We start from the raw sequence: 13342 nt of genomic DNA, 5'->3' as shown, positions 1-13342 counted from the left end.
ATCTGTCCACGAGCGATTATGTATTCAGTGATGTCAAACGTTCTGTACATTGCAGATAGAAATAGAACGAATGGAGCTGACACCATCCCCTATTCCTACCTAACAGATAATCATACCGGTTCTACACGATACATTTCTCTCTGAACGTTCTGGGTCACATTCATTAGGAACCAAACGCAAGCAAAGGGAATGAAACAGGGAGGGACTTTTTTTTTTACCCATTGCAAAACGTTTTGCTCCGGTGTGCTCTAATGAATACGACCCTCGACTCACCTTCTCTATCCGGAGAGGGTTGCCATCTTTGGTCCACTTGACCAGCGTGGCGGGCGGGTTGGCGTCCACCGAGCAGCGGATGAAGCCTGGCAGGCCGATGGCCACATAGATAGCAGGTGGCATGTCTTTGACACGAGCAGGGTCTGGGGCGAGAAAGAAAAATACAGTTAATTTATATTATTTTTTATTAATGTTTTTATTGGACATAGGAGAGATGGTGGGAAAGGTAGAGAGTTTGTCACAAAGGCAGTGGGCTGGATTTGAACCCACGCCGACACAGGCAAACATACAATGGTGTAGGCAGCGGCACTGACCGCTAGCTAGACCATCCAGGCCTCAACATAAATATCATACTACAACATTATCTTTATAGTGGAGTAACATTGATAGTGATTATGGGACCAGTACTGCAGCAAGAGCCAGGGGAAATAACAGGTTTAATGAGCACAGGGTTGTCGTAACATGTTAAACTGTGTGCTTTTGTAGCAGCTGGTCTGAGAGCAGTAGCTGTTCATTTGTGTGTGTGTTTAGAGTGGATGAGTAAACACTGACTAGTGAACAGGGAAATACGTTTTTAGTATGTCAATTCATTTCACAAGGAAGGGGAATCTGAGACAGCCAAATATGTAGAATGGTATCAACGTGTGGATTAAAATTATTATAGAGAAGGATGTCCTCTTCAGTATTCAGACAGAGGCTTCCATGGCTGAGGCAGTCTGTCTGGAGTCACGGCTAATTTAACTTTATCTGGCAACAAGGAGAGACGACAGGAAAGAGGAGTTGGAACTGAAAGTCAATGCACCAGCTTTTAATTTTGAACAACCCCTGAAGCAGGAGAACAGTAGGGCTGCTTAGCGAAATTACGTCAAAGTGGGCCATTTCAAAGAACCATATACCCTTTTCACACTATCGTGCCAACCCGAAGCAAACTGTGCTGACTTGAATATTTTATATGAATAGTTCATATTTTTACACTTTGGTGGCTGTGTAAGCAAGTCAGCTCAGTCCAACTTGGTTTGGCTTGGCACAGTTCAGCTCAGTAGTGTGAAAAGCCCTATATAGTGTATTCTGTGAGTAACAGTGTACCAATGTGATCTCGTTTAGTGTCACTATGTGGCGGGGGTGACAGATTCGCCACTACACCCCCTTATATTACACCACAACGGCACAAACTAGGTTTACACTAGATAGCACAGCAACAAAGTCAAAATTGCTTGATCGTAAACATTATTTAAGGTTAGGCATAAGGTTAGCAGTGTGGTTAAGGTTAGGGTTAGGTTTAAAATACACATTTAAGAAGATACATTGTCAAAATGGGTGGGGTTTATGACTTTGTGGCTGTGGTAACTAGTGACAACCCACAAACCAACAAACTCGTCTGCATTCTTTCCCTCAGTGTTATCTAACCTTTTACCGGACAGGTCTCAGATTGTGTCGGTTCTGATGTGGATAATATCCATGGTCTAATGGCAGATTCAGACATTGTCATCTGCTCAAAGCCCTGTAAATATGGCCACAAAGCCACGCTCCACAAAGAGCTAATGGATATCCGTCCGACGGCCGGTGCAGCTCGGAAAGGAGTGGTTTCGAAAAAAAACATAATGCTTGGCCAGGTGCCACAGTCTATTTATAGGAAAGATGAGGGGGGTAGTGCCAGTCTCGATACAGCTCGCATAAACACACTCTCACTTTCTCTAACATGCACATATCCACACATGTAATTACTTTCCTCTCTCTCTCTCTCTCTCTCTCTCTCTCTCTCTCTCTCTCTCTCTCTCTCTCTCTCTCTCTCTCTCTCTCTCTCTCTCTCTCTCTCTCTCTCTCTCTCTCTCTCTCTCTCTCTCTCTCTCTCTCTCTCTCTCTCTCTCTCTCTCTCTCTCTCTCTCTCTCTCTCTCTCTCTCTCACAGCCTGTAATCTTGTCGTAGTGCTGCAGTGCCATCAGTGGTCTAGTGTGGCCGCTATCGCCCACGCTACCTGTCTGCATGCTTCCCTGCCTGGCCCGCCGAGCGTCTGGAGCTGACGTCACTGCAGAGGAGAGAGTTTCCACAGAGGATGATGTCACCTCTCCCCCTCCTCCTTCTCTCTTTCGCAGGTCCTGTCACACACGCACGCAGCACCGAAACAGCCGGTCACGGTGGCCAAATTTGGTCTGTGTGTGTGTTTGTGTGTGTATGTGGTGTGTGTTGTGACGTGTGTGAGTGTGTGAGCATTAGAGTGTGTGTGTTTGTATATGTGTGTGTGAGTGTGTGTGGCTGCCTCCATGGCACTGCTCTCCTGGGGCAGGTATAGAAGCATGGCAGCATGCAGCCCAACCATCCCCCCAAAGAGAGGGCACAGAGATGGGGGGATACAGCTAAGAGAGGGGGAAGAAAAGAAAGGAAGACAGGGAGGGAGAAGAGAGAGAAAAGGAGCGATGGAAAGAGAGAGAGAGAAAGATTAGGTAGACAATGTGGATTCAGAGAGGTAGGAGATGATGAGAGGAGAAGAATAAACAGAAAGAGAGATGGAGAGAATATATCTATCTATCTATATATATCTATATTATATTCCAAGCCCCCGTCACCGCAGGAGGCCTTTTGCCTCTTGGTAGGCTGTCATTGTAAATAAGAATGTGTTCTTAATTGACTAGCCTAGTTAAATAAATGTTGAATAAAAACAATTGACAGAGAGAGAGAAAGAGAGAGATTGAGAGATGGAGATAGAAAGCATCCCCTGGTAGTTCAGGCATTGCCTGTGCAGTATACTGCAGTGTCTATCTACATCCTACCACCCTAAAAACCCTGGAGATACAGTAGTTATCACACTATACCACTACTACTCAGCCCCAACTCTCAACAAAGACCTCAGTGGCAGGCGAGCAGACAAGAATATCATCCAAAGTCTAAAAATAGAACAGCGCTAGATAGCTATCAATCTCTCTCTCTCTGCATCCTGGCTCTAGCAGTGACTTGCTTTGGGAAAAGTAGTGGTCACTACTTGAGAGAAAAAAGCTCCCTCTATCTCTGCAGCCTGTGTCAAAAAAGTATCTAGTCTCTGAAAGCGATGATGTAATGCTCCCTCCCTCCCTCATGACTGGTGCTGCTTTCCCCTGCTTGGGCCCTGAGGGAAAAAAATCTAATTTAGAGCCGAGGATGAATGCAAAATGTCTGTTGCCTTGGCTACCCAGACGAGTCACTACCCGCCGACGCGGGGCCACATCTCTGTGATGGATGGGTATTATCGGTGCTCAACACTCATCCTCGCCTCCATTCATTTAGATTACAATACATCTGATTTACCTCGGGGGAATGACAGGGCTGAGTTTTTGAATGTCACGACTCACAAGTGAAAGGCGGGTTGCGTGTAATATTGATTAATTCTGATCAAACACAAAGCCTGTGTGACTGAAAAAGAAAGAAAGCGAGCATTTAATACGAGGAGACCATTGGTGAAAGTGAAAGTGACTCAAATGACTGAAGAAGAGTGACTTCAAGGTCACTGTTTCAATTCTAACCCGCAGGGCTCCTGGGAATGGTGTGTGTGTGTGTTGAGGTTTAGAGACACAGTGTGTGTAGTGGTTGGATGGGATCACGGTTGGGGCTAATATGCCCACCTGGCATATGGGGTGGGGGGGTCTGGAATTGGCTCGGAGACCACAGAACAGTGTAACCTCCAATTATGCAGTGGATAGAGAGAGAGGGGTTCTATCTAACTTAGTCTACACCAGGGTTCCCCAACTGGCGGCATGATTTAATAAAAATAAATACATTGTTTGACATAAAAGACTGTAAAAACAACAGCAAATCAGCTCCAAGTGATTTTTATTTTGGAAATCTGTTCCAAAGTATTCCCACGCATAATAGAGATATATATGTGATCGTATACAAATGAAACCAAGGTTTGAAATTATTATGTTTTAGTCAAATATTATATCTGTTTGGGCTTCTTGTGGTCAATTTGCAGTCTAGAAATTATTTGTAATTATGTTCCGGCCCACTGACCATCCGCTCAAGAAAAAATAAGCCTGCGGCTGAATCTAGTTGATGATCCCTGGTGCATACCATGGCCAGATATCATGCCATATTTCCTGTATTCAAAAAGCTTTATCGTCCATTAAATGTACATACAGTATTATGGAAACTGGTCTTTGGCTTGTGGCTCATTAGGGTGGTTAGGTAGTATAAAACTCATTAAGTAGAGAACAGCATCAGCAGGACTGAGTGTACACAGTTGCAGTGGGAATGCTCTATAGCACAGCTGCAGGTTCAAGTTGCTCTTATAGGCACAGATCTAGGATTAGTCAATCAATGTCCTAAGTGCGGCTGATGAGTAGAATTAGTTATGTTTCTTAGAGTAGGATGGATCTTGTTGTAGTGTACACCCGCTAGCTCTGTGTGCTCTGATGAACACGACCCATATCTTGACAAGTGCAGGGTGGCAGGTAGCCTCGAGGTTAGAGCGTTGTGCCATAACCGAAAGTTCGCTGGTTCGAATACCGTAGCCGACAAGGTGAAAAATCTGTCACTGTGCCCTTGAGCAAAGCACTTAACCCTAATTGCTCCAGGGCAGCTGTACAATGGTGACCCTGGCCGTGACCCCACTCCCTGCGGGTGTCTCAGGGGGAGTTGGGATATGCAAGAAAAACATTTCCATTACACTTGTGTGTAACAGGACAAATATAAGCACCCCAAAATAATAATAATAATAAGGGGTAGGGGGTATGGGTTGACTGTAGAGGATAGGGTGAGACACTCACATTGCACTGTGAGCTGGGCCGAGGCGGATGGGGGCCGGCCCAGGCTGTTGCTGGGGCTGCAGGTGAATCTCCCAGCATCCTCTGGCTTCACACTACCAATGATGAGCGAGCCGTCCACCAGAATACTGACCCTGTCCCTCAGGCCACTGCAGAGGAGTGACGGAGAGAGAGGGAGGGAGGAAGAGAGGGAGGGAAGAGCATCAAAGTAGTGTCTATAACCACATCATGGACTCAATGGGGCAAGTCTTAACTTCCACAAGACACATTTTTACTTAATCGTGCATTAATGTCAATGGGAGACTAAGTTAAAATTCAACTTAAGTGGAAATTAGGATTTGTCCCATTGACACATTGAAAAATAATGCTGAATATTGGTGCTGAAATAAGCTGCGTCCTCAGAGCATCCTCAATCTCTCCATATCCCAGTCTGTTGTCCCCAATTGCTTCAAGATGTCCACCATTGTTCCTGTACCCAAGAAAGCGAAGGTAACTGAACTAAATGACTATTGCCCCGTAGCACTCATTTCTGTCATCATGAAGTGCTCTGAGATGCTAGTTAACGACCATATCACATCCACCTTACCCAACAACCTAGATCCACTACAATTTGCATACCACCCCAACAGATCCACGGATGACGTAATTGCCATTGCACTGCACACTGCCCTATCCCACCTGGACAAGATAAATATCTATGTAAGAATGCTGTTCATCGACTACAGCTCAGCCTTCAACACCATAGTGCCCTCCAAGCTCATTACTAAGCTTGGGGCCCTGGGTCTGAACCCCGCTCTGTGAAACTGGGTCCTGGACTTCCTGACGGGCCAACCCCAGGTGGTGAGTGCTCAGCCCCCTTCTGTACTCACTATTCACACATGACTGCGTGGCCACCCACGTCTCCAAATCAATTGCTGACGACACAACAGTGGTAGGCCTGATTACAAAAAATTATGAGACAACCTACAGGGAGGAGGTGAGAGTCCTGGTGGAGTGGTGCCAGGAAAATAACCTCTTCCTCAACATCAACAAAACAAAGGCGCTGATCGTGGACTAAAGGAGACAGCAGAGAAAGCATGCCCCAATCCACAGTGACGGGCCGCAGTAGAGAGGGTCAAAAGCTTCAAGTTCCTCTGCGTGCACATCACTGACGACCTGAAATGGTCCCTTCACACAGAAAATGTGGTGAAGAATGCGCAGCAGCACCTCTTCAACCTCAGGAGGCTGAAGAAATTTGTCTTGGCCCCTAAGACCCGCACAAACTTCTACAGACGCACCACTGAGAGCATCCTGACGAGCTGTATCACAGCCTTGTATGGCAATTGAAACCGTCCGCAACTGCAGGGGCACACTGCCTGCCCTCCAGGACATCTACAGCACCCGGTGTCACAGGAAGGCCAAGAAGATCATCAAGGACCTCAGCCACCCGAGCCAGGGCCTGTTCACCCAGCTACCATCTAGAAGGAGGAGATAGTACAGGTGGGTGCATCAAAGCTGGGACCAAGAGACTTATAAACAGCTTCTATCTCCAGGCCATCAGACTGTTAAACAATCACCACTAGCTGGCATTCGCCCAATACCCTGCTCTGAACCATAATCCCTGTTACTAGCCGGCTACCACCCAGCACTCTACCCTGCAGAGACTGCTTTCCCCTATGTACATAGAGTCATTGAACACTGGTCACTTTAATAATGTTTACATACGGTTTTACCCGCTTTATACAGTGCATTCGGAAAGTATTCAGACCCCTTGACTTCTTTTTTGTAACATAACAAAATGTGGAAAAAGTCAAGGGGTCTGAAACTTTCCGAATGCACTGTATGTCTATACTGTATTCTAGTCATGGCTCATCCTATACAACTACTACACCTTTTCAATTCCATACTGTCTATACACACCATTATATACAGTGCATTCGGAAAGTATTCAGAACCCATCACTTTTTCCACATTTTACAGCCTTATTCTAAAATGGATTAAATTGTTGTTTTTTTCATCAATCTACACAGAATAACCCGTAATGACGAAGCAAAAACAGGTTTTTATACATTTTTGCTAATTTATTAAAACAAAAAAACAGAAATATAAAATTTACATAAGTATTCAGACCCTTTACTCAGTACTTTGTTGAAGCAGCTTTGGCAGCAATTACAGCCCAGAGTCTACTTGGGTATGACGCTACAAGCTTGGCACACCTGTATTTGGGGAGTTTCTCCCATTCTTCTCTGCAGATCCCTTCAAGCTCTGTCAGCTTGGATGGGGAGCGTCGCTGCACAGCTATTTTCAGGTCTCTCCAGATATGTTTGATCGGGTTCAAGTCCGGGCTCTGGCTGGGCCACTCAAGGACATTCAGAGATTTGTCCCAAAGCCATTCCTGCGTTGTCTTGGCTGTGTGCTTAGGGTCGTTGTCCTGTTGGAAGGTGAAGCTGAGTCTGAGGTCTGGAGCAGGTTTTCATCAAGGATCTCTTTGTACCTTGCTCCGTTCATCTTTCCCTCGATCCTGACTAGTCTCCCAGTCTCTGCCACTGAAAAACATCCCCACAGCATGATGCTGCCACCACCATGCTTCACCGTAGGGATTGTGCCAGGTTTCCTCCAGACATAACGCTTGGCATTCAGGCCAAAGAGTTCAATCTTGGTTTCATCAGACCAGAGAATCTTGTTTCTCATGGTCTGAGAGTTCTTTAGGTGCCTTTTGGCAAAATCCAAGCGGGCTGTCATGTACCTTTTACTGAGGAATGGCTTCCGTCTGGCAACTCTACCATAAATGCCTGATTGGTGGAGTGCTGCAGAGATGGTTGTCCTTCTGGAATGTTCTCCCATCTCCACAGAGGAACTCTGGAGCACTGTTAGAGGGACCATCGGGTTCTTGGTCACCTCCCTGACCAAGGCCCTTCTCCCTCGATTGCTCAGTTTGGCCGGGCGGCCAGCTCTAGGAAGAGTCTTGGTGGTTCCAAACTTCTTCCATTTAAGAATGATGGAGGCCACTGTGTTTTTGGGGAACTTCAATGCTGCAGACATTTTGTGGTACCCTTCCCCAGATCTGTGCCTCGACACATTCCTATCTTGGAGCTCTGACATGCACTGTGGGACCTTATATAGATAGGTATGTGCCTTTCCAAATCATGTCCAATCAATTGAATTTACCACAGGTGGACTCCAATCAAGTTGTAGAAATATCTCAAGGATGATCAATGGAAACAGGATGCACCTGAGCTCAATTTCGATTCTCATAGCAAAGGCTCTGAATACTTATATAAATAAGGTATTTCTGTTTTTTGTTCTTTAATAAATTTGCAAAAATGTCTAAAAACCTATTTTCGCTTTGTCATTATGGGGTATTGTGTGTAGATTGATGAAGATTTTTATTTATTATATCAATTTTAGAATAAGGCTGTAACGTAACAAAATGTGGAAAAAGGGAAGGGGTCTGAATACTTTCTGAATGCACTGCATATATACACTGAGTGTACAAAACATTAAGAACACCTGCTCTTTCTTGTTAAATCCACTTCAATCAGTGTAGATGAAGGGGAGGAGACAGGTTAAAGGAGGATTTTTAAGCCTTGAGACAATTGAGACATTGATTGTGTATGTGTGACAAAAGATTTAAGTGCCTGTGAACAGAGTATGGTAGTAGTTGCCAGGCACACTGGTTTGTGTCAAGAACTGCAACGCTGCTGGGTTGTTCCATGCTCAACAGTTTCCTGTGTGTATCAAGAATGGTCCACCACCCAAAGGACATCCAGCCAACTTGACACAGCTATGGGAAGCATTGGAGTCAACATGGACCAGCATCCCTGTGGAATGCTTTCGACACCTTGTAGAGTCCATGCCCCAACGAATTGAGGCTGTTCTGAAGGCAAAGTGAGGGGGGGGGGCTGCAACTCAATACAACATGCAACAATTTTAAAGATTTGACTGAGTTACAGTTCATATAAGGAAATTAGTCAATTGAAATCAATTCATTATGCACTAATCTATGGATTTCACATGACTGGGAATACAGATATGCATCTGTCAGTCACAGATACCTTAGAAAAAAGGTAGGGGTGTGGATCAGAAAAACAGTCAGTATCTGGTGTGACCATTTTCCTCATGCAGAGCGACACATCTCTTTCGCATAGAGTTGATCAGGCTGTTGATTGTGGCCTGTGGAATGTTGTCCCACTCCTCTTCAATGGCTGTGTGAAGTTGCTGGATACTGGCGGGAACTCGAACACGCTATCGTACATGTCGATCCAGAGCATCCCAAACATGCTCAATGGGTGACATGTCTGGTGAGTATGTAAGCCATGGAAAAACTGGGACATTTTCAGCTTCCAGGAATTGTGTACAGATCCTTGCGACATGGGGCTGTGCATTATCGTGCTGAAACATGAGGTGATAGCAGCGGATGAATGGCACGACAATGGGCCTCAGGATCTCGTCATGGTATCGCTGTGCATTCAAATTGCCATCGATAAAATGCAATTGTGTTTGTTGTCCGCAGCTTATGCCTGCCCATATCATAATCCCACCACCACAATGGGGCACTCTGTTCACAACGTTGACATCAGCAAACCGTTCACCCACACGACACCATCCACGCTGTCTGCCATTTGCCCCGGCACAATTGAAAACGGGATTCATCCGTGAAGAGCACACTTCTCCTGCGTGCCAGTGGCCATCGAAGGTTACGACGCCGAACTGTAGTCAGGTCAAGACCCTGGTGAGGACGTCGAGCAAGCAGATGAGCTTCCCTGAGACGGTTTCTGACAGCTTGTAAAGAAATCCTTCGGTTGTGCAAACCCACAGTTTCATCAGCTGTCCGGGTGGCTTGTCTCAGACGATCCCGCAGGTGAAGAAGCCGGATGTGGAGGTCCTGGGCTGGCGTGGTTACACAAGGTCTGCGGTTATGAGGCCAGCTGGACGTACTGCCAAATTCTCTAAAATGACGTTGGAGGCGGCTTATCGTAGAGAAATGAACATTCAATTCTCTGGCAACAGCTCTGGTGGAAATTCCTGCAGTCAGCATGCCAATTGCACGCTCCTTCAAAACCTGAGACATCTGTGGCATTGTTGTCATGCGGTGAGGTGTATGTGTGGTGGAAGTCAGGCGCAGGACACCGAGGCTCAGTCCAACAGAGTTTACTCAAAATTTCCAAAAGGAAACGGAAAACAAACGACCTCAAACAACAAGAGGCGAGCATTTACGCAAAATGCGTAAAACACAAAAAATGCAAACAAGAAGCAAAACACGCAGCACAACGACAGGCGAACAACAACACACAATCCTACCAAGCAAAAAGACGGAACTTATAGGACAGGTGATGAATGCACAATAGGACACAGGTGTGACAGACAGACAAAAGCAATCACACACAGAAACATAGATCGGTGGCAGCTAGTACTCCGGGGGACGGCGACCGCCGACGCCTGCTCGTACCAGGAGGGGGAGCAGCCTCGGCAGAATCCGTGACAGTACCCCCCTTGACGCGCGGCTCCAGCCGTGCGCCGACCCCGGCCTCGGGGACGGCCAGGAGGACGCGGACCCGGGCGCGTGGGATGCCCACGGTGGAAATCAGTCAGGAGGGATGGATCGAGGATGTCCCTCCTGGGCACCCAGCACCGTTCCTCCGGACCGTACCCCTCCCACTCCACGAGATACTGGAGACCACTCATCCGGCGCCTCGAGTCCAAGATGGTCCGGACTCTGTACGCCGGGGCCCCCCTCGATGTCCAAAGGGGGCGGAGGGGTCTCTCCTATCTCATTATCCTGGAGTGGACCAGCTACCACCGGCCTGAGAAGAGACACATGGAACGAGGGGTTAATATTTTTGTACTCTATAGGCAGTTGTAACCTGTAACACACCTCGTTCAACCTTCTCAGGACTTTAAAGGGCCCCACAAACCGCCGACCCAGCTTCCGGCAGGGCAGGCGGAGGGGCAGGTTTCGAGTCGAGAGCCAGACTCGATCTCCCGGTGCGTACACCGGCCCCTCACTGCGGTGGCGATCGGCGCTCGCCTTTTGTTGACGGATGGCACGCTGCAGATGGACATGGGCAGCGTCCCACGTCTCCTCCGAGCGCCGAATCCACTCGTCCACCGCAGGGGCCTCGGTCTGGCTCTCGTGCCACGGTGCCAGGACCGGCTGATACCCTAAAATACACTGGAAAGGTGTTAATCCGGTGGAGGAGTGGCGGAGAGAGTTCTGGGCCATCTCTGCCCAGGGGATATACCTCGACCACTCCTCCGGCCGGTCCCGGCAATAGGACCTCAAAAACCTACCCACATCCTGGTTCACACGTTCAACCTGCCCATTGCTCTCTGGGTGGTACCCCGAGGTAAGGCTAACCGAGACCCCAGGCGTTCCATGAAAGCCCCCCCAGACTCTGGAGGTGAACTGGGGACCTCGGTCGGACACAATATCCTCGGGGACCCCATAGTGCCGGAACACGTGGGTAAAGAGGGCCTCGGCGGTCTGTAGGGCAGTAGGGAGACCCGGCAGTGGGAGGAGACGACAGGCCTTAGAAAACCGATCCACAACGACCAAAATGGTGGTATTACCCTGGGAAGGGGGTAGATCGGTCACAAAATCTACCGAGAGGTGGGACCATGGTCGTTGTGGAACGGGCAGAGGATGTAACTTACCTCTGGGCAAATGTCTAGGTGCCTTACACTGGGCACATACCGAGCAGGAGGAGACATAAACCCTCACATCCCTGGCTAACGTTGGCCACCAGTATTTTACGCTAAGGCAGTGCACCGTCCGACCAATACCAGGATGTCCAGAGGAGGGTGATGTATGAGCCCAAGAAATAAGCCGATCACGAACCTCGAGCGGAACGTACGTCCGCCCCACAGGACACTCGGGGGAGTAGGGTCGGTACGCAGCGCCCGCTCGATTTCCGTATCGACCTCCCATACTACCGGAGCCACCAGACAAGACTCCGGCAGTATGGAAATAGGCTCAATGGACCTCTCCTCTGTGTCATACTGCCGGGACAGGGCGTCTGCCTTACCGTTCTGGAACCCAGGGATGTATGTGATCTTAAAAACAAACCGGGTCAGGAACATGTTCCACCTAGCCTGACGAGGGTTCAATCTCCTAGCTGCCCGGATGTACTCCAGGTTACGGTGATCAGTCAGAATGAGGAAAGGGTGTTGAGCCCCCTCAAGCCAATGCCTCCACACCTTTAGGGCCTGGACTACAGCTAACAGCTCCCTGTCCCCAACGTCATAATTGCGCTCCGCCGAGCTGAGCTTCTTAGAGTAGAATGCACAGGGGCGGAGCTTAGGTGGCGTGCCGGACCGTTGTGACAGGACTGCCCCAATACCGGTCTCGGACGCGTCCACCTCTACTTGGAAAGGCAAAGAGGGATCCGGATGCGCCAGCACTGGGGCCGAGGCGAACAGGTTCTTCAGCTTGACAAATGCCCTGTCCGCCTCAGCTGACCACTGCAAGCGCACCGGACCCCCCTTTAGCAGGGACGTAATGGGAACTGCAACCTGTCCAAAGCCCCCGGATAAACCTCCGGTAGTAATTAGCAAAACCCAAGAACCGCTGCACCTCTTTTACGGTGGTTGGAGTTTGCCAATTACGCACAGCCGATACCCGATCTACCTCTATTTCCACGCCAGACGCGGACAACCGATAACCCAAAAAGGAGACGGACTCCTGGAAGAACAGGCATTTCTCTGCCTTGACATACAAGTCATGCTCCAACAGTCGTCTCAATACTCGGCGCACCTGGGCTACATGCTCGGCTCGTGTAGAAGAGTACACCAGGATGTCGTCGATGTAAACTACTACACCCTGCCCATGCATGTCCCGGAAAATCTCGTCAACAAAGGATTGGAAGACTGAAGGAGCATTCATTAACCCGTATGGCATGACGAGATACTCGTAATGACCCGAGGTGGTACTAAATGCTGTCTTCCATTCATCCCCCCTTAATGCGCACCAGATTGTACGCGCTCCTGAGATCTAACTTTGTGAAGAATCGCGCTCCGCGTAATGATTCCGTCATCGTCGCAATCAGTGGCAGTGGGTAGCTGTATTTAACTGTAATCTGATTGAGACTACGATAATCAATACACGGGCGCAATCCCCGTCCTTCTTCTTCACAAAGAAGAAACTCGAGGAGACTGGGGAAGTAGAGGGCCGTATGTATCCCTGTGCCAAGGACTCGGCTATGTATGTCTCCATAGCCGCTGTCTCCTCTTGAGACAGGGGATACACATGACTCCTGGGAAGAGCTGCTCCAGTCTGGATATTTATCGCACAGTCCCCCTGTCTATGAGGAGGTAGCCTTGCTGCCCTCGATTTACTAAAGACCAGTGCTAAATCCTCA

The 13342-nt window shown here is 48.3% G+C and overlaps 1 protein-coding gene across 1 annotated transcript in view; it reads right to left on the bottom strand.

Annotated features, from left to right (window-relative positions):
• Positions 1 to 13342, bottom strand: part of LOC121579322 (protein turtle homolog B-like) — a 222095-nt gene that overhangs the window by 59209 nt on the left and 149544 nt on the right. The window contains exons 7-8 of the mRNA XM_041893813.2: positions 5010 to 5155; positions 274 to 416 (exon numbers count right to left, since the gene is read on the bottom strand). Coding sequence (XP_041749747.1) covers positions 274 to 416; positions 5010 to 5155 — 289 coding nt within the window. The remainder of the gene's footprint in view (positions 1 to 273; positions 417 to 5009; positions 5156 to 13342) is intronic.

The sequence above is a fragment of the Coregonus clupeaformis genome, chromosome 13 (assembly GCF_020615455.1).
Source record: "Coregonus clupeaformis isolate EN_2021a chromosome 13, ASM2061545v1, whole genome shotgun sequence".
Taxonomy (NCBI): Eukaryota; Metazoa; Chordata; class Actinopteri; order Salmoniformes; family Salmonidae; genus Coregonus; species Coregonus clupeaformis.
This window is presented reverse-complemented; position numbering and strand designations above follow the sequence as displayed.